A 21,141-nucleotide genomic window follows, 5' to 3' on the forward strand; every position below is an offset into this window, starting at 1 on the left:
ACTTTAATTTTTATAATGATTTCACTGAACTCTTTGTAGTTAATGTAATCTAGCTTTCTGATTGCATTCTTTATACATACTTGTTCATAAATTAGGTTTGATGGCCTATAATTTACTGAGGAGAGTCTTCTTATAACCTTCATTTTGTATAGCTAATAGAATGATTTATTTATTCAACAAATTCAAATGTAAAGGGGAAAATAACCAATATGTTGATTTTCAAGCTTCAAATATACAAATTGTTTGCAAATAAAAAAAAACTGTGACTGATTTAAAACCAATAAAGTTCATGTGATGGTATAACTGATTTTTTTTAGTTTTAATTATTTAATTAATTTTAATTATTATTTCAATAATTGTATTAACAAAACTTCCTGCTGACACAGTATTTTAAAGCTACACGGAATTTCACGCAAAGAATTTTATTTAATCCTTACAACAGTCCTGTGAGTCTAAGTGATCTCCTCATTTTGCAGATAAATAAACTGACCTTCAAACATTAAAACATGTATCCCTGGTCACAGAGCTTAGGAGCAACAGATCCTACCTCAGTCATTTCTAATAAAGGTAAGTATTATAGGTCCTTGGACAAAAGACTAGTGTACTCAGATCAGTGCTTTAGGAAGAATGGCCTAGTAGGTGTGAATCAGAGAATAGTCAGAAAAACCAATAAGAAGTGAGTTGCCATAATCTAAGGAAGAAGCCTTGGGTCACTGTACATATTTCACTGATGGGATCCCTACTCTAGATACACAATTTTCAAAGCATATAGTCCAACCCTAAACTCTCTCCTACGATCAAGTTTATATTGCTTCATTACTGAGAAGAAAGATGAAGAAGCTGGAGTCAAGGAACCTAGATTCAAAACCTACCATATATACTACCTGTGTCATCAGGGGAAAGTCATCTCTATTCCCTGGGCCTCAGATTGTCCATCAGTAAAATAAGAGGATTGGATTAAATGACCTCTAAAGCCCCAGTCAGCTTTAAATCCATGTTTGGTTCAATAATCACTGATGAGATGTACTGTAAGGGTCATAAACTCAATGTATCTAAAATAAAATTCACTATTTTCCCTTCTAAATCTATACCTCTCCAGACTTCGCCAGTCTGTTGTTTCTTTTTTTCCAGTTCCCAGATATTTACTGTTTTATTCTCCAGAACTCTGTTCCAAAAACTGTCACTTTTCTCAATCTTCTTAAATCAAAATGTAAATATTAAAATTGATATGTAGTACTCAAAGTATTATATTTAATAATATTTATTAAATATTTATTTTGAAGTGTTAGGCTAGCAAAAAACAAAAGCCACTCCTCCCTCTTTCACCATGGAAACCGAGAGACCACATGGGCACAAACAGAAACTCAAAACTCCGTCCAAAGTAAGGAGATGCACAAACAGGAAAAGGGGATTGTGGGAAATGTAGTCTCTAGGATTCAAGATTCTAAAGCAATATATTCCCCACTGTGATCCTTTGGGAGACCAGTCTCTGCAAAGGATCATAAAAACATAACTAACATAATGTTAACTAGAGGTATTTACAAATGTTACAGTTTTTAAAGGGAAATTGCAATAATTTCAGGATAGATAAGAGGAAAATAAAAGGGAAAAGGAACAAAACCGATAATAGATACATTGACAAAAAGCGAATTAGGGGGCAGTCCCCTTTGAAATAAGAGTGTACATTCAAAACAAAAGCATTTCAAACCTCCCCCCACACCCCAGTTTAAATTCACTATATCTCAAAGTTAACTCTGGATCTTCCGATACAGCATGTGGTCTCTGAAGGCATCTTCACAGCACCTTTTAGATTCTGGGAGGTAGTCTCTTGTTCTAAATTTGGTTCAAATTCAAGTCAAAGTTCATAACAATAACATAGTCCCTCCTGAGGAAAATAATACATTTGGCCACTGAGGAAGATACAAGAATGCATGTAGGGATTACATGGGGATACATGGTCGAGTCATAAGGCATATGAATCAAGTATCCAAAAAAAAATCATCAAGGAAACAAAGAAATTAAAATTAAATTAAAAAAAAAAACTTCTGAGTCAGATACCTCCTCTCTCATCTTAGTGACTTATTTTCTGAAAAAATATTGAGGTCATTTGTCATGAGCTTCCTCTTCTCTCCCAGTCTACACCTCAAATTCCTTCAATTTCACCCTTCTTTGCTCTCATATCTAATAAAGATGTCACTCTTTTGGCCAAAGCCAACCCCTCCACTATGTCCTTGATCCCCATCCCTCCATCTCCTCTGAGAGCTTGCCCCATCTACTATTTTATCTTCCTACTTTTTGAACTTTCCTTATCCATTGGTATTTTCCTAAATGTCTACAAACATTCCCAGTTCTCAACTTTAAGGCACCATCAACCTTTCAGTCACCTGGATTCGTTCTTTCTTTTTTTTTTTTAAATGATTTTTTTGGTAATTTAATTGGGATGGTACTAAATAAGTATATTAGTTTAGGTGGGACCATCAGTTTAATTATATTGGCTCTGCTTTTTTAAATTTACATTTTATATTGGCCAATATGCTTTCTACTTAGGAAGCTCATTTATGGCCCATTCAAATTCTTTTTCTAAAATAGGTTTTTTAGATATTCTATTTCCTCTTCTGATAGTCTATGTAGGTTATTTTTTTTATAAGTATTCTTTCATTTCTCTTAAATTGCTAAATTTGTTTTCAAATAATTAGACAAAATAACTCCTAATACTTGCTTTAATTTCATCTTCATTGGTGGTATATACACCCTTTTAATTTTTAATGCTAATGATTTGGTATTCTTCCTTTTTATAAATTATATTAACCAATGGTTTATCTATTTTGTTGATTTTTTTCTTAAAACCAGCTCCTAGATTTATTTATTAATTTGATGGTTTTCTTACAATTAATTTAAATGATCTTCCCTTTAATTTGGGGGATTTCTAATTTAGTGTTTAGTTAGGAATTTTTAATTAATTTTTTCTAGTTTTTTTAATTGCATTCCCATTTCATTGGTATTTTCTCTATTTTATTGATATAACCATTCAGAAGTAAAATTTCCTCTAACTACTGCTTTTGCTCTATCTTATAGATTTTGGTATGTTGTTTCATTATTACCATCATCTTTTAATGAAATTATTTATTATTTCTATGATTTGTTCTTTAAACTACTCATTCTTCAGGATTAAGGTATTTAGTCTCCAGTTAACCTTTACTTTGTATTTGTCCCTTATTATAAACAATTTTTACTTCATCATGGTCTTAAAAGGATGCATTTAACATTTCTGCTTTTCTACATTTATCCAAAATGGTTTGTACCTTAATATGTTTGTACCTTAATATATGGTCAGTTTTTGTCTAGGTATTCTTTACTGCTGAGAAGAAAGTATTCCTTTATGTTCTCAATCAGTTCTCTCCAGAAATCTATCATATTTAATTTATTCAAGATTCTATTAATCTCCTTGAATTCTTATTTATTTTTTGGTCAGATTTATTTAGTTCTGAAAAGGGAATATAATGGATTAATAACATTTAAATATGAAGAACCAAGTATAGATGAGAGACTATAAGTGAAGGACGGTTGAAAAAAGTTTTTTGTATAGTATAGAAATTATTGATATGGTGATTTGTGTAACTACTGATTAATGAGGAATATATAAAAGTTAACTGGATAAATTATAAATCAATTAATATACACCATATATTCTTATGGTTTTATCTGCTAGTGAGATAGTGTTGAAAATAGGGGGAAATAATGAAATATTAGATGATGTTTTTTTTTCTATAAGACTTGTAAGATAAGTTAATATCCAATAACTCTAAGTATTATGTTTTATAAGGTTTATTAATAATAATTTGAAGTAGAGAGAAAATAAATGAAAAGAAATAGAAATTCAACCCTAATTATCTGACAAAAAGTAAACCCACGTGAGTAAGTTATCCAGCCCGATTCCACAAATGCGATTGGGGTTAAGAGAGAGAAAGGCGGGGCTACACAAAACTTATAAACTCCCTATTTTAGCATGTAATGTGAGAAGGAACATGAAATGCTGGGAGATAGAGTTCTGGGGAGCAGAGCTTAATTATAAAGATTATTATCATAAAGGATGCTATTTCTGTGCCTAAAATCTACACACTTAAAACTATTGAGGAGAGAGGCAACCCTGAAGCCTGTTGAGGAAATAACTTCAGCGAGTTCTAAAGAAGAGGAACATTCTCAATTCTTAGCCCAAAGGCCTCTTAAAAGACAATTATTCTAGAGATTTATATACAGACATTAAGTCATGTAAGCTAACCATAATGGATATGTTTATGGTTTGGAATAAACATTCACTTTCTGTGTAAAATCTCTGGTGATGATTATCTTATTAATTCATAAGAATTGAAATTTGTGTATCAAAATTTGTTAAAGGAAGAAGAAAAAACCTGAAAGATTCAGAAGACTTTATGTGTGATTAAAAAGAATGAAAGGACAAAGGTTTTCAATTTCTTGAAAAATTATTGTGAATTTGTTGGTATTAATATTAATTTGAGATTAACTGTACCTAGCTTTAATATGTAGATAGTAGAACTTGCTGTGTGAGGTAGAACTTTTTGAGCCCATAATTTAGATTACTCTCAGTTTGAATCTAGGTAAAATTATAAAAATTTAATTCATATCTCAAATAATAAAAAATTTATATTTTAGAAATCAATGAATAAAGAGGATACAAAATAAAAACCATATGCCCATGGCTGGTTAGCCATTTTCAGCCATCCCCACTCACCACCATCATTTCTGATTGCTATATCATGCACAAAAGAGATGTCATGGGAGGAGTTACTACCAGATAAATACCAATAACATGATCTTGCCAATGTGGAGATGCAGGAGAAATTATAGGAAATTTTGGGAAATACCAAGGACTTCTGGGGAATGAAGTCAAAGGTTCAAAATCTCCATTTATACAAAATGTTAAAATAATTATTGCCAGGAGTCAACGATTCAAAGGAAAATCCAAGAGCTGATCATAGGGTGGACAACATTCATATCTTCAAATGTTATAGTCATACATGGTAGATGCAAAACAAAGATAATTGAATACAGAAACATGCCTCTGGTTCTATGGTAAAGTGGGTTCTCCATTCATTTATATGTATTTATTTTAAGGCTTAAGAAGTTAAAACTCACGCAATTATATATCAACAATAATAAAAAATGTATAAATGTATGAAAAATATATTTAAAAGTGCTGCTAGTTCAAAATAATAGCTAGTATCTATGTGATAGCACATTAAGGTTTTCAAGATGCTTTACAAATATTTCCTCATTTTATCCTCACAACAACTCTGAGGTAGGTATTACCATTTTAGAGATAAGGAAACTGAAGCAAGACAAAGGCTAAGTGATTTGCTCAAGGTTACAAAGCTAATAGGTGTCTCGGGCAAAATTTGAACTAGGGTCTTCCTGACTCCAAGTCTAAAGCTCTATCCATTGTACCACCGAAGATGCCTCAATGGAAAAAGTGAATTAATAATTATCAGGAAGTTCTGATTTTAATCATTAAGAGAAGCAAAGAACCTATCATTATTGGTGAAGAAATAGGTAAGAGAGAAGAACATAGCAAGATTCTAAAGACTCAATTGACAGTGGAAAAGCCAGGGTAAAAGAGTTAGATGTAGAAGATAGCAGGAAAGGAGTACTCAAGGAAGTCTTCAGTTATTCATTTATAAATTGCTAGATAATAGTGGAACTTCATAGGAAAACAGTTAAAAGGCTCTTTGGTACTGCTTACTGTTTAAAAGACATAAAAGCCTATCAGAGATGCTATTTGCTTTGTCTTGCTATCTATAGTTTGGGGGGGGGGAAGAAAGGGGAAAGAGAGGCTTTCTAGTTGATTTCCTGATGAACTGATTAGAGGAACTGATTAGAAGATGAACTAATTAGAATTAACTCATTAATGCAGAATCCTGGTGAGTGAAAGATGGCTGGGCTTGTCTGCACTGACAACAGTCAACCAACTTCACAAGTTCTATGGCTATCTGGGTGATGTAAATAATGAATCAAACTTTCTTTGTCTATCAATCAACAATTAAAAAATTTTTTAATTAAATTTTAATTAAAATTTTAAATTAATCAACCAAAAACTAAACACCCCTACTTAACACTAAGTAAGGGAGTTCCGAAGTCACTTACTGAAGTGAGTGACAACTCCTGAGGCCACGGACCACCCCCTGGATAGTGCTAAGCAAACTGAAAGTCTGAAATTGGTTCCTGTAAAGTGGAGGAAGGGACAAGAAGTGATGTGGAAAAAGGACTATAAAAAATCCTGAAATTCCTGTCCAACGAGCTTCTCTTGGTGACCTGGCTTTTGGAGATGGCTTTGGGCTTGACCTTCAGCTTGGACCTTGACATTGACTCTTGGACTGCTTCTTGGAGATCTGCTACTGAATCTTTTCCTTTGGACTTCTTGGGTGAATGAGTAGCTGGCATTCTTTTCCTGGCTTCTGGAGAGATTAGTTGCAGAGAGGCTTTCATTTCCTGGAGGAGGCTGTGTAAGTGGAATCCTAGGGTAAGATACCACTGGGTCCTCTGGTTGAGGGTTAACTAGCCCTGTGAAGCTGAGCCAGACACTGGAGCAACATTTAGTGTGATAGGCTAGACATTTTCTCCATCCTCTTCTTATATTTCTCTACTTTCATGCTTTCTACCTCTTTGTAAGTAAATGCTACTAAAAGTCATTTTGATATGAAATATAATATTTTAAATCAGCAACCATAATATTACCTTAGAATACTCATATTTAGTAAAACCCTTAAATTTAATTTCTTACATTTCAGGAAAGGATTGGCTACATTCTTGAAGCTGTTTTAAGGGAGACTATAAGTTTAGAATAGTCTGGAAGCTCTTCAACTTTCTGAAAGTAGAAAAGACTGCGAAAAAGAAGAATGATTAGCAGAGAAACGACTTTGTGTGGTGCAGATATTCCTGAAAGCATGAGGAATATCAAGGCATTCAGTCCATAGCAGTCAGTTACTTGGAAGTACATGCATTTCTATGTCGGTATTAGTTCCTTAATCAGGAATCACAAATACTTGTCATCACAGAATCATAGCATTAGATCCAGAAGAGCCTTTGGTGGTTATCTATTTCAATGTTCAGACATTGTCAAAAAGGAAAACAAAACTTACAGAGATTAATTTACTTACACTTAATATCATACAAGTCAGGATATGAACTTAGATCTACTGAACCTAAAATCCAGCCTTCTTTTGAAGTACACATAACATACTGGGGGTGTGGAACAGAGGAGAAGATAATGATATGGGAAATATCTGAAGGAACTTGCTTTTATACCCTTTGAATAAGAATCTGTTTTTTTTTAATACAAGTACACAAGATTATCACAAGACTGATCATCCTTCAAAGGACATAGTCACACAGTAACAACCATCATTGGTCAGTTCATACTTGTCTACAGGTTAGGTCAGCCAGGAAGTACCCTTTATTTGTTTAGATAGATATTCTGACCATCCTTTGACTGTTAAACAAGAGTCACTTGATGGTTATCTGGGGGTAGAAGGATGTTCTCTGGGTCCATTCCAGATAAGTATGGGTGACAAAGAATAACACCATATCTGATTATAAAATTTAAGGTCAAAGCTACTGATACATACCCAGTCACAAGGAAGGGGTGCATGATTCATGAACTCAACTCAGAAGGATAGGGCTGACTCTAAGGCCTAGGTTAAAGCAGTTTTAAAATTTAACTGAAATATAGATGAAAAAGTCTTATAAGAATCATGAATTATGCTAATTACAATTAGGATTATGGTGAATTATACTAATCATCTTAGAATCACAATTATGATTATCATACAACTATCACTGACATAGGGGATTTTATCATTCACATTATGTACTCTAGAGAAATGAAGAAATAAAAGAGAAATGATGACTCTTTTCAAGTATTTGAAGATCTGTCCTGGGAAAGAAGGATTATACTTTTTCATCTTCACTCCATAGTACAAATGTAATTTTAATACTCTTAAACTACCACAATCCAAAACTAGAATGGGCTGGTCACTATGACTTTAAACCAAGTAATATTTGGATAGAAAGATAAAAAAAAAAACTGGCTCCACAAGGAGGAAACAATATGAAAATAGCCCATTTGTGGGAAAGCACAACCATCTGAATAGAACAGAGGTCTTGTGTAGGGGTATTTCTTACATTTTTACAAAAATTTTAGGAGCTATAAACATGACTTAGAAAATCAGCATTAATTCTACAGGAATCATTGATATGATTGTTGAGTGGGAAATAAATCCCAATATGAGGATACGTTAGAGATTATAGAGCCTGGAAAACCATGAAGAGAAACCTAAATTTGATAAAATAGAAAATAAAACCACTAAATGTTTCAGATCAAGGAAATGACATGATGGAAACACTGCTTAGTTCAATGATTCTGAATTGCCAGAACAGAGATAACACTAAAATATCATTAGATTTTGCATTTAGTTATATAAAAAATGTCTTGAAACAAAAATCATTGGCAAAGTTCCAAATATTATAAAGTCTAAGAAAGCATATACTGAAATAACCCCTAAGTGTAAAGAATAGAATAAAAGATAGGGGAAAAAAGCAATACCACCCTTATTCTCTAAAAAGCCATTTCCTTACTAGTGCAGATATAGAATTCTGAGTATCCCAGCAAAAAATATAAACAATGAAGTCATTTGGCTTGGAAATGTATAACTATAATTTCTGCTGCTGAGGAACCTGAGGATGGCAGATCTCTGTATTCAGTGTAAGAGTTCAGAGATAAAATGGGCCATGCCAGTGGACTGTTATCAAATATATAAGTACTCAGAGGCAAATTTCTTTGGGAAGGGCGAACCAGACCAGTTTAGAAATGAAACAGGTCATGCTTCCAAGGCTAATCAGTAGAGGGATTAGGTGAATGAATGAATATATATAGATATGGAATTATATATACACAAGCAAGAAAGGATAGAGAGCCAGGCCTGGAGATAGAAGATCCTGTGTTCAAATCTCAGATACCTCTTAGCTGTGTGACCCTGGGCAAGTCACATAACCCCAAATGCTCTTCTACTTTGGAATTAACACTTAGTATTGATTCTAAGAAGGAATGGATTAAGAAACCAAAAAAGTTATCTGCAAGATTGCAAAGTAATAACTGTCAGTACACACGTTAGATTTTAATCATAACATGTTAGAGCTTTAAAATACCTTAGACATTATCTGTGTTGTAAAGGAGAAAGGAGTAAGGGAAGGGGTGCTAGGAAAGACCAGAGCCCAAGTCCGAGCCCGAGCAGCCTGACTCCTCGAGCCCCAACAAAAGAGTCAAGACCCCTCCTGGTGTGGGATCTGCCCATTTATGCAAAAACCAATACCAGGACGTCAGAAAAAGGAACCCTGGGAAGATCAGGGAATGCTGGGTGATATAGTCCCTAAAATACAATGAAAAAAAAAAAACCCACCACATTTTCCCCCTGGGATCTGTTGGGAGAGTAGAATCCCCAATAGATCATTTTAAACATAACCAACTTATAACTCTAAAGATTCCCAAATAAAAGTATATATAGTATTGCAGCACAGTTTCTAAGGGAAAATTATAATAATTTGAGGATAAAAGAGAAAGAAAGAAAAAGAACAAAAACAATTAAGGGGTAGTACACTTTGGCATAAAAGTGTAGATTCAACACAAATGAATTAAACCTCCAAAATTTCAATTCAACACATCCAAAAGTTCACTCTGGATATTTTGGAGCAGTGCCAAAGAAAAATCTCAAAAATATCACAAAAATTAAAGAGAGAAAAGTAACTATTGGATGAAATATATTATATGTAAAATTTCTAAGTAAGGAAAAATAAAATTATAATAGGTCCTTGAATCAGGGCCCAATTAAAGTGATTTATGTCCCTAAAGCCCATAATAGCAACCCTGCAATTACCCACTCAGTAGTCAGGACTACAGTAAATTACCACTGTATGAAAGACAGAAAAGGGACTAGATTTTTGAAGCAGATGGGAAATATCATTCCCTGGGCTGATCTGTCTTTGTCTCTCAGAGACTGGGGAGCCAGAACAACCAATGTTAGGTACATGACAGAAAGTGTGGTATAAGGAGTGTAGTACAAGGAATCCTATGTTTAACATATGTCAAACAATCTTGAGTCTCACACAAGGTTCAAGTCCTCTTTTTTTGGAGCAGAATCTCATCAATCCTACCAGAATTTATTTATATTTTTGACCAGTGTGCTCATTTGGCAATATGCAAGTTAAATCTATGCTTCCTTGGCACTGTGCAGGTGAAGTCTGTGCTCCTTTGTGATCCCTTCTCCTGGAATTAAACATACTCATCAAGCAAAGTCCTATAATATTTAAACCAGCAGTGGCAGGTTTCCATAGTCTAAATCTTTTGGGTATGCATTTACATTTAGTGCTAATGGACATTTTAAGCCTTCACTATTACAAAATAAAAAAATCTTTTTAATACTGGCGACATGTGCTTCAAGTACAAAAAATGGGAGAAAGAAAAAAGAAAAATTCAAATACTATATTGCACATACAAGGAAAAACTATAATAAAAATGTTTTAAAAATCAAAAGTACATAGTTAACAATCTGTGACACACTGTGTCAGCCAAGGAGAGGTAGAATACAAAGGATTTTCACCCCCAAAATGAGATCCATTTCTTTTTTAGTTTGGCCATGATCCCTAGTGTGAGAGTGAAGGATTTTAAAAAAGTAACAGCTTTGTAAAACATTAATATAATGCACATTCAAAGAAAGTTCCAAAATTCTCAAAATTCACAATAAGCACATTAACTTATCTAAAAGTTACTAAGACAAGTTTTGTCCAACTAGTTTATGAACTTTTATAAAAGTATTTTCCCAGGTTCATGTATACAGTAAAATCGAATATGTATCCAATAGTAAAAACTACAAGAGCTGAACATGACAGAGTAATACCAATATATTATAGATTAACTAACACAGTTTAAATATGGAGTCACAAATTTTCCCTTCAAAAGATTTATGTCAATCACAGTGTAGTGTCTGTTTTAAAAATATAGATACTGTATTTATTATAAAGCTCTAAATACTATAAGTCATTTTCTGGTGCTTTTGCTACTTAAGAAAAATACATTTTTGCAACATTGGGGTAAATTTAATAATGATCCAAATTAATATTTTCTAGTAGTTTGGATATTTCATTAAGCTTATTAGCCAGTGCTTAACTTTCTAAGAGAATCTTTTCAATAACAGGTATTAATAAACTCTTGTATATCCTTGCAATATTTTGTTAGAAGGGACTTATTCCTTTTCAATTTCCAGCATTAAGACAACAAGGTCTGGGACATCAAACATTATACCCTCTGATTCAAGTGACCTAACCGTGCCCCCCTCACACTTTCATAAAGACCTTTGGGTGTGAACTTGGCCCATGTACGTGGCCTATCAGAACAATCTCTCATTGCTTTTAGCAATTTTTCTCTAGCACAGCCTAGTTGTAAATATTCTCCTTCATCATTAACATCCCATTTCAGCTCTTGCTCTGGCCAGTGAACCACATTCCTTCCCCAGGCTTTATTAACAATAGAAATAATTTAAATTTTCTCCCTTTCTGTCAAAAAAGGTTAGAGTAAGTTTTGTACATCTTGGTATGAAGGATAATATGTATGAAATATATTGTCTAGGGTCTTAATAACCACAATAGGTTCTTCCTCAAAATGTAGGACATTTTGCTTGAATTTCTTAATATCTTGGGGGTAAAAGATGTGTGATGCCTATCACTTTCCCATTCCTTTTTAAAAGTATGCACTTCCCTGTATGGGAAATAGCCTTCAACTGAATCTGTTAAAGTGCTTTTTTGGCCGGATGTCTGCTGAAAAAGAGAAACTAAGGGGAGGGGTGGTGGGAGGAAGGGGGACGGAGAGAAGCTGGTGAGCTGAGAGGGCAGGGTTGGTTTGGGGATGGGTAGGCCTGGGGGTTGGGACAGGGGTAGGAGAGGGTGGGGCACTGGGAGGATGGACAGAGGCTGGCAGGTTGGCCAGGAGCTGTACAAAATCTGGGAGCTGCCAATGACAGGTTACTGGTGAATGGGGAGGGCAAGGAGAGGGAGAGAAAGGGGAAAGAAGGAGGAGAGCAGTCAGAGAAGCTGGATTGGAGGAGGAAAAAGGAGGAAGATGGCAGAAGGGCAGTTATGAGAAGATCTTGCTGTAGGGAGGAAGAGTAGGTCAATCAGAGAAGCTGAAGTGGAAGGAGTAGGAGGATGGCAGGAGAAGAGCATAGCGGTGGTCTAAAGAAGAGAAGGAGGTAGAGGTAGAAGGGGGAGTAGAAAAGAAAAGGAGGAGGCGAGGAATGGAGGAAAGAGGAGGACGGGGGATCAAGAGGAGGAGGTGGAGTGGGAGTGGGAGAGAGATCACAGGGCACAGGGTAGAAGCGAGAAGGGAGCTCCTAGAAACTTGGCTTCCCGGCTTTTGCATGTGTATGTGTGGGCAGGGATAGGTGGTGAGCACGGGAAAGAACAAAAAGAGTTCCCAGAGAGGGGAGATAGTTTCTACTCACCTAAAAGGTCCATGGTCCCACTACAGTCTCCAAATATTGTAACGAAGAAAGGGGAAAGGGAAGAAAAGGGTGCTAGGAGAGACCACAGCCAGAGCCCCAACAGCCTGCCTCCTTGAGCCCTAGTAAAAGAGCCACCCCTCCAGTGGGATCAGCCCATTTATGTGCAAACCCTCACCAGGAAGTCAGAAAAGGGTGACTCTGGGAAGAGCAAGAAATGCTGGGGGATGTAGTCCCTGGGGTTAAGTTTTTATTTAAAAATGCACATCTGATTCAGTCCCCTCTACTCTAATATCAAAGGAAAAATAGGGACATAGACATATTACTCTGAAGTATGCCCTATCAATCAAAAAACTTTAGAGTCTGAAAGACGTTAATGTCAGTTGCTGGGTCATGAAGGGGATTTCACAGAAAACTCTATCAGGTTATTGATGCTTTATAATAATAAATCTTTTTAAAATTAATATTTATAACATTTTGATTCAATTCAACAGTTACGCATGACACCTTTGCTCAAGATGATTGGTATTTTCAAGTCAATCTCTCATAAAATGATTACTCCTCACCCTACAAATAACAATAAAGGGAAAGGTAGGTACTGTAGAGGAGCATATCTGATTACATTCATGACTGTCATTTTGTTTCTTCATTTAAATGAATGCAAAAACACATATTGTTACTGTAAAAACTTCTAAATCAGCAAGTATTTATGTAGACCCTATTATATGCAACTCACTATTCTTATGGTGCTATAATATGTAAAATAAATTACTTCAAACCATTAAGTTTCCCATCTGAATGTTTTAAGAATAATAGTACATTTCTTTATTAGCTATTTATTTTTCATACCTTTGCCAGAGTTTTTGTTATTACTGTCTATTGTTGTGCAAAGTCACGTAATTTCAAAGTAACTACAATTGTAATGTGATTTTTAATTTTGCAAGAGGTGAGGAATTTCTGTTTTTAAGTAGAAAAGAATATTAATTTTATTCTTAAAATCTGAAAACATAAAGCATAAATACAATAATAAATTAAAGCATTTTATTCTAATTTTGCTAATGTTCACTATATAACCATATTGCTTAGTTGATTAAAGTATAATAATACATTGTTGCATGAAAATCTTCTATGTGGCTACATCTATATTTCAGTGTTTTCTTGAGTTCCAATGTGTTGACAGGATAGGCAATAGATTAAGTTTAAGGGAAGTATAAATGACAAATGAAATTTTGTAATTTGAAACAAAATCTCACATTATTTGATGCAGAATTTACATTTATGTGGAAGTGTTTAAAAACTCCAGCATAAATGGAAAAATTCTTCTACTTTAAAAAATGGCACTCCATTATTACTGATTCATATAATTCTAAATATAGATACGGTGAATGTGGAAGGGATAGTATCATATATTATGTTTCCTAGGCACTATTACTTCAGATTTTGAGACATTCAAAAGTGTGACTACTTATTGAGTGTAATTATTTTTATTTGCAGCTCTGAGGACACAGTTTCCAAAACAATTTAATATGAGAGGATAAAATAGTCTTAGAGCTAAAAGGAGCCTGACCATCCTGTCCTGCTATTCGCACCTGCCTGCAGGCATCCGCTCCGGACCTGCTTGACCCAGACCACTCTCCTTCTCTTGACCTGCCCCAACCCAGCCCCAGCCCAGCCCCAGCCCAGCCCCAGCTGATCTCCAGCCTCTGAGCCATGTCATCAATATTCTGCCTTCTGACAATAGGCATCTAAATGGATAATTTAAAAAAAACCCCAAAGAACTTTAAAGAGACTGGAGGTTAGATATATTTAAGGCATTTCAGACTCAAATATTTTATAAAAATCTCTGTATTTTATTGCATTTTACTGATTGTTTTGTTTAAGATTTAATTTTGTTGGTTTTAAGTTCATAAATTAATGTATTCAATACTATTCTGTTACACTGAATCATTTTAATGTACTAGGTTTTAACTACCTTATATTCTGTTGCTTTTCCACTACAACCATACTGAACAAATATTATTGAATAAGCCTATATAAAAAACAGCCTTTTTTCTGTTTTGAATTTGTAAATTGTCACCTAAAGAATGCATAGACTTCATAAAAAACTGGTTACAATTATATAACAATCTTTGGAAAATTTAATGAGCTAAACATCTCAAATTGATTGATAAGGGGTCTTTTAAACATAATTTTTATATTTTTTTCCAACAACTTTGGTCATTTTGCCTGCCCCTAACGGGAGGTAAGGCCCATTTTAGTAGCTGAAGTGAAATACAATTATAACCCCCACCTCCCACATTTATAAAAATGTTAACAGATGGGACATCACAGTCTCATACCAAAAGGAGCTGGGAAGTTAATCCCAGGGCAATAGTACCTATGGATGACTCCCTAATGAGGAGCATCTCTCATTTATAACTTGTCAGCTCACTTTACTTCCACCAGAATGATATCTAGATTTCTTGGTGATGTTCTAGAACCAAATAAGTTTTACTTCATTGAAAAATATGTTTGCCAAGGTTGAAACATTGCTACACCTGAAAAACTTGTAACAAGTGTCCATTTCCTTTAAATGTCATACAGCAGACTCATGTAAAAAATGATAGTGGTTTTTGTTTGCTATTGTAATTAATTGGGCTATTGAGAATTGTGGGGACTTTGACTCTTAAAAAAAAAAAAAAACCTTTTACTCTGTGAAATTCATTTGCTTATACTCACAGTGGATCATGGCCAGGCATGAAGAGGAAATGGATCTCATTTTTGGTGAGAAACCCTTGCATTCTATATTTTCCTTAGCTGACACAGTGTGTCAATGTTTACAAGGTATATTTTTGAATTTTAAAACTCTTTTATTATTATATTTTTCTCACATGTGCAATATACTATTTAAGTTTTTTTCTCCTTTTTTTATTTGAAGGAAATGTCACCATATTAATATTTTCTTTAATTTTTTTGATTTAGCAGTAATATAAATTTAAAATATAGTTGCTATAATGTCAATGCATGCCCCCAAAGCTTGAGACTATAAAAATGATGCCATTGCACAGGGCCAAAGAAGCAAAAAACTAACCATGAATTGTGCCAAAAGAGCACACAGGTCAAAAAAAGAAGAAACCAATCCAGGTAGGATTGATGTACTTCTAAGCCAATACAAAGGACTTGACCCTACTGTGAGAATCGAGGTTGCGACACTTGACATACCGTCAAGATGTAGGCCTTCCTTGTATCCACACACTTCGTGAAAATACTTACAGACAATCTCAAATTTGGCTCCTACCTGGCTCCTATAATCTAGAACCTTTTCTGTCTTTCATAATGTAGCAACTTTCTGTAGTCCTGGCTACTGACTGGGTAAACGCTTAATTGCTTAGATCATTTTAATTAGGCCCTGATTCAAGGACCTGTTAGATTTAGTTTTCCTTTACTTGGAATTTTTACACATAAGACTTTGATAGTCTATATTTCATCCAGAAAGTATCTTTTTTTATTTGGATTTTTTAATTTGGATTTTTTAATGTTTTTTTATTTCTCTTGCCAATTGATTTATATACCTCATAACTCAGCCATGCATTCCTAAATGATCCCTGTGTTATTCAATCATTCTCTTGGGGCGGGGGGGGTAATGAAAAATTATTATTATTCTAAATTGCAACATTTAAATTCATTTTGAGAGTATTTATAGGTTAAGAACCATACTACCTCTCCGAATCCAGAAACTGAACTGTTTGGAAAAGTCATTAATGCCTCCACAGACCATAAGCTGCACGAGAATATCAAGAATGAACTTTGGGTGTGGTTGATTGAACATTTATTTGTAAGTATACTTTCATGCCAAAGGGGACTTCCTCCTAACTGGCTTTTTGTCAATGCATCTTGCAATTATTGGTTTTATTCTCTTTTCTTCTTATACTCAAATTATTGTAATTTCTATGTTGGTATCTTTACAAGACCCAGCAGAGAGACTAGTCTTACTTGGGCCTCAGGGGGAATATAAAATGGAGATTTGAACCCTAGACTTCAATCCCCAGAAGTCCTTGGTATTTCTCAGAATTCCCTATAATCTCACCTGAGTCTCCATCTGGGTGAGATCACAATGAGTATTTAACTGGCTCTCTGCTTCATACTCGGTCTCTCTTCCACTACAGTGATATAGTGGGTAGGCTAAGCATGGGGGTTTTGAATGGGCTAATCAGCCCTAGACATGAGATTTTCTTATTTGTATTTTCTTTATTCCTTGATTTCTAATAATGTTTAATAAACCTCTTAAAATATAATATTTCTATTACTAGAAACTAATTTAATTTTTCCACACCCTAAAAGACATGATCCAATAAAAAGTCTAGGTATTTTCCAGAAATCACCAAAGAAAATTGCCTGAATCTCTTAGAACCAAACACAGTCGAAACAGAGAATCCATTCATTACTTCCTTAAAGAAATAGTGAAATGAAAACCTGCAGAAAAAGTATAGCCCAAATAAATAATTATTAGGTCAAACAAAAAATGCTGCAAGCAAACAGAAAGAAAGAATTCACAAAATAAGAAGCCATAGTCAAGATCACATAAGACTTATAGGAGCAAAGAGTTTGGAATATGATATTCCAGAAGGCTAAGGAACACAATATTTTAGTACAAAAAAGCAGATTGTTTTGGAATGCAATAATGTAGAAGGTTTACAATGAAAAAAAAAAACTTAATTAGTGAAATTGAATATAATCCTTCAGGGGCAAAGTTGGATTTTTAATGAAATGAAAGTCTTTTTTTAATTAAAAAAAAAAAGATGAAGAATGAAATGGGAAAAAAGAAATTTTATAGTAAGTGAAGAAAGAGAGAAGAGGGTTAGAAATGAGTCACAGAAAATGGACTGTGAAAATAAAAATCTATACAAACTAGGAGAGACTGGTAGAGAAAGAAGACTATACTTGAATTCTACTTTCATTTGAACTGGTCAAAGGAGTGAAAAATACTTACATGGACAAAGATGGGTGCAGAAATATATTTCACTCAAAAGGAAAATAGGCAGTAATGGGGAAAAAGAGGAAAAGAACTTAGAGAAAGGATTAAAGGAGAAATTATTCCTAAGGGTGGAAGAACTCTAAATAAAGATGTATAAAAACATACATAGTGACAAAAAATTGGAAATCGTGAGGGTAACTATCAGTTGGAGAAAGGTTGAAGAAGTAACAGCATCTAAATATGATAGAATACTATTGTGCTATTGGATATTCTGAAAGCAAAAATTTTAGAAAAATGGGGGGAAATCTGTATGAAATGATGCAAAGTGAAGTAAGCAGAAACCAAGAGAATAATTTAAATAATTACAATAATAGTTTTAAAACAAACAATCTTAAAAGATGTAGGAACTCTGATCAGCATCAGGATCAACCAATATTTCAGAGGACTAATGATGACATATTTGGAGGGACAGGGGAGGAGTTAGCTCATATGGAAATTTGTTTTCTTAATTACACCTGTTTGTAGCAGTGATTTTGTCTTTCTTTTTTAACTGGGAAAGAGAAAAAGAGGAGAAAACATATTTTTTTCTGGCCAAAAAAATGAAAAAAAATTTAAATAAAAAATAAACATTATCTTTTAAATCCTATCATATTATTACTTTTTTCATTGGAATAATTAGCATTATGCATTATTCTTAAAGACAAATTATCTTCTCTATTACCAAATCTATGCAGCAAATCCAGTAACATTTCATCATTATGCTTTCATTTTTTTTCTCCTCTTAATATAATTAAGCACTAATGTAGTTCTTCCAAACAAGCACCAGTGTGATTGGAAACAGGTCACTGGCTAACAAACAGCAGTCATCTACTCTAATAAGCTCTTAATTATCTTGATATAGTCTGAAACATCTAATAAAACTGTCAATTCTTCAAATTAAATAAGATTATTTTTTTTTAATTTGACAGTTCTTTAACTTTTAATATGAACTGAAAATTCATCAGGTAAAGTTTGATCACTGTAAGATTTGTAAATTCAAATCAATCACTATTTCTTGAGTATCATTTAGATCTCCTTGTTCTAGAAACTATTTCTTGCACTGTACGTTTGAAGGGAAAATGAAGAATTTCAGTAGCCCTTCCCAAATGAATGAATGGATTTATTGCTAAGAACACAAATACAACAGCAAAGAAAGTATTATGTGATTCATATGTTCATGTTTTTTAAATTATTTTATACTTCACAACAAAATTTTGTTGCTCTTTGCTTTTTATCTTTCCTAAAATGTCATATGGAGAAACAAAACAAAAAAAAAACCCTTCAATTTTAAGAATGAAAGCCTTATTATAGTTGAAGAGAAGAAAAAACTAACTTAAGATGTTATTATATGCTTCTTAATTTCAGATATAAAAGTGAGGAAATATTAGTTAAGTACCAAGTAACATCACAGTATGTCTTCAAAGGATATATCAAGACATTGTTATTGATATGAAAGTTAACCCTGAATCAACTGTGTATAATCAGACTATCCACTTGCCGAAATAAAGATAAGAATTACTTTAAAATAAAAATTAGATGAAAAATGATAAAAAGATGTAGTTATAATTAAAACAACTTAATCCTAACCTACTTAATTAATATGCAATAAAAAGTGGGACATAGGTAACACAATTAACATTAATATAAGTTACAATAATTTTATATAGAAGTTTAACTTATGTAAATCTATTGTCATAACAAGAAAATGAAGAGGTATAATGTAATCTAGTTGATAAACCTGGGTCTTTCCTCTCAAGTAGAAAGAATTGATGGCAAATAACTATATTGGTTTAGTATATGAACTCATTTGTAAAATATAATGGGGGAAAAACTTAAATTGGAAGAAAGTTTAGAGTTCATTAAATTGAATATCATTTGTTTCTAATATTCTCAACAAATAAAATTTATCATTCCCACTCTCTCTTTCCTTTTTGGAGCAGCTCTGAATATTGAAAAATTCATCCTGAAATTCTTTTTACCAAGGCTAAATCAGGTACCCAATGGATGTGACTTTACCTAGCAAACAATATGAGTGATTAAATCAGAAAGTTTTATCTTAAGTTGTCATGTCATTTTGGACAATTTCATTTATGTGTGTATGTAGATACATACATATGAGCACAAACACATACATATATGTTGTTTCTGCCAATATAATAGTCTATAGGCTGCTTTAAGAATTGTTTCATTTCTATCACTATATCCCCAGTAGATGTGCAATATGGAAAAATGATTAAAGAATTGTCCTCAAAACCAGGAAGATCTGGCTTCCAGAACTACCTCTGACACAAACGTTGTGACAGCAAGTCACTTAATTTCTCAATTCTACAAGCAACTCTTTATAACTAAAAGTTGCAGAGAAGGTACTGACCTAGTTTGGATAGAGAGAGTTATTTTTTTCTCCAAATAGTTTTTGTTTTGTTTTTAACTTTAAACCCTTATTTTCTGCCTTAGGAACAACTTTAAAACAGAAGAGCAAGGGCTAGGCAGAGGTTAACTGACTTGCCCAGAGACACGCAGCTCAGAATTATTTGACGCCACTTTTGAAGTGAAGTCCTCCTAACTCCAGCCGACTCTATTCACTGAGCCAGCTAGCTGCCTTCAGAGAATTCTTTATAACAATGTAATAACAGGTAAAGTGTCCCTATCCACACCCAAAGCAGCCTAGGGCAGTGCCTGGTATGTAATGTAGTGGGCATTAAGTCTAACTGATTGACATATTTATTGAATATTTCCAGTACTATCTGGAAGCAGAAATAATATAGCAAGGTGGAAAAATAGATAGAGCCATAGGCCCAGAGTCAATAAGAACTGAATTCAAATCCAGCCTCAGACACTTATTACCTGAATGAGCGAGGGCAAGTCAGTTCACCTTTGTCTCAGTTTACTCAACTATAAATAGTATCTAATTCCTAGATTTATGAGAATCAAATGAGATATCTGAAAAGTGCTTAGCATAATGCCTGGCACATACTAGTTGCTTAATAAATACATCTTCCCTTCTTTCTCTGTCTTTTTCAGTTTTAAAAATTTTTAATCATTTTTTTACCTGAGTCTCCACTCCTTGCTCCAATAAGCGTTTAGCTTGATTTTCAACTTCAAGTCGAGCTCTGGCAACAAAGAGTAAATCATTTTCTATTACTTCTATTCCAGAGAGATCGATTCCTTGAGAAAGATAATCTATTTAGGGGAAGAAAAACACATATTTAAATTTTTTTATTGAAAATTTAGAATATTGTATATAAATTACAGAAATGTAATTAGTTTTGAAATTTTTCCTTTTAAAAATACATGTTAAAATATATTTTTAATTCCAACTAGCAGATCTCTGTAGTTCTTAACATGGCAAATGTGAAGATTAGATTTAGCTATTTCCTGATTGTAACAATGAAGAAACTTAGTTTAACAAAATCAGGAACTCTAAATTACTGCACCCTACTTAGACGGTACATTAGGGGAAGATAAAGTTGTAATCTCCTGATTGAATAATGAAGGTACTTAAGTCTTACCTTATAGAGAAGCTAGAACTTTTAGTTAAGTCTATTTTAAGATCTTAATACAAAAAGGTGTTAAGTAACTATAAAGGTT

The 21,141-nt window shown here is 33.6% G+C and overlaps 1 protein-coding gene across 1 annotated transcript in view; it reads right to left on the bottom strand.

Annotated features, from left to right (window-relative positions):
- COG5 (component of oligomeric golgi complex 5) overlaps positions 1-21,141 on the bottom strand; it is a 441,109-nt gene that overhangs the window by 210,234 nt on the left and 209,734 nt on the right. Inside the window, exon 7 of the mRNA XM_007504435.2 lies at positions 20,603-20,733. Within this exon, the coding sequence (XP_007504497.2) occupies positions 20,603-20,733 (131 nt within the window). The remainder of the gene's footprint in view (positions 1-20,602; positions 20,734-21,141) is intronic.

The sequence above is a fragment of the Monodelphis domestica genome, chromosome 5 (genome assembly GCF_027887165.1).
Source record: "Monodelphis domestica isolate mMonDom1 chromosome 5, mMonDom1.pri, whole genome shotgun sequence".
NCBI lineage: Eukaryota > Metazoa > Chordata > Mammalia > Didelphimorphia > Didelphidae > Monodelphis > Monodelphis domestica.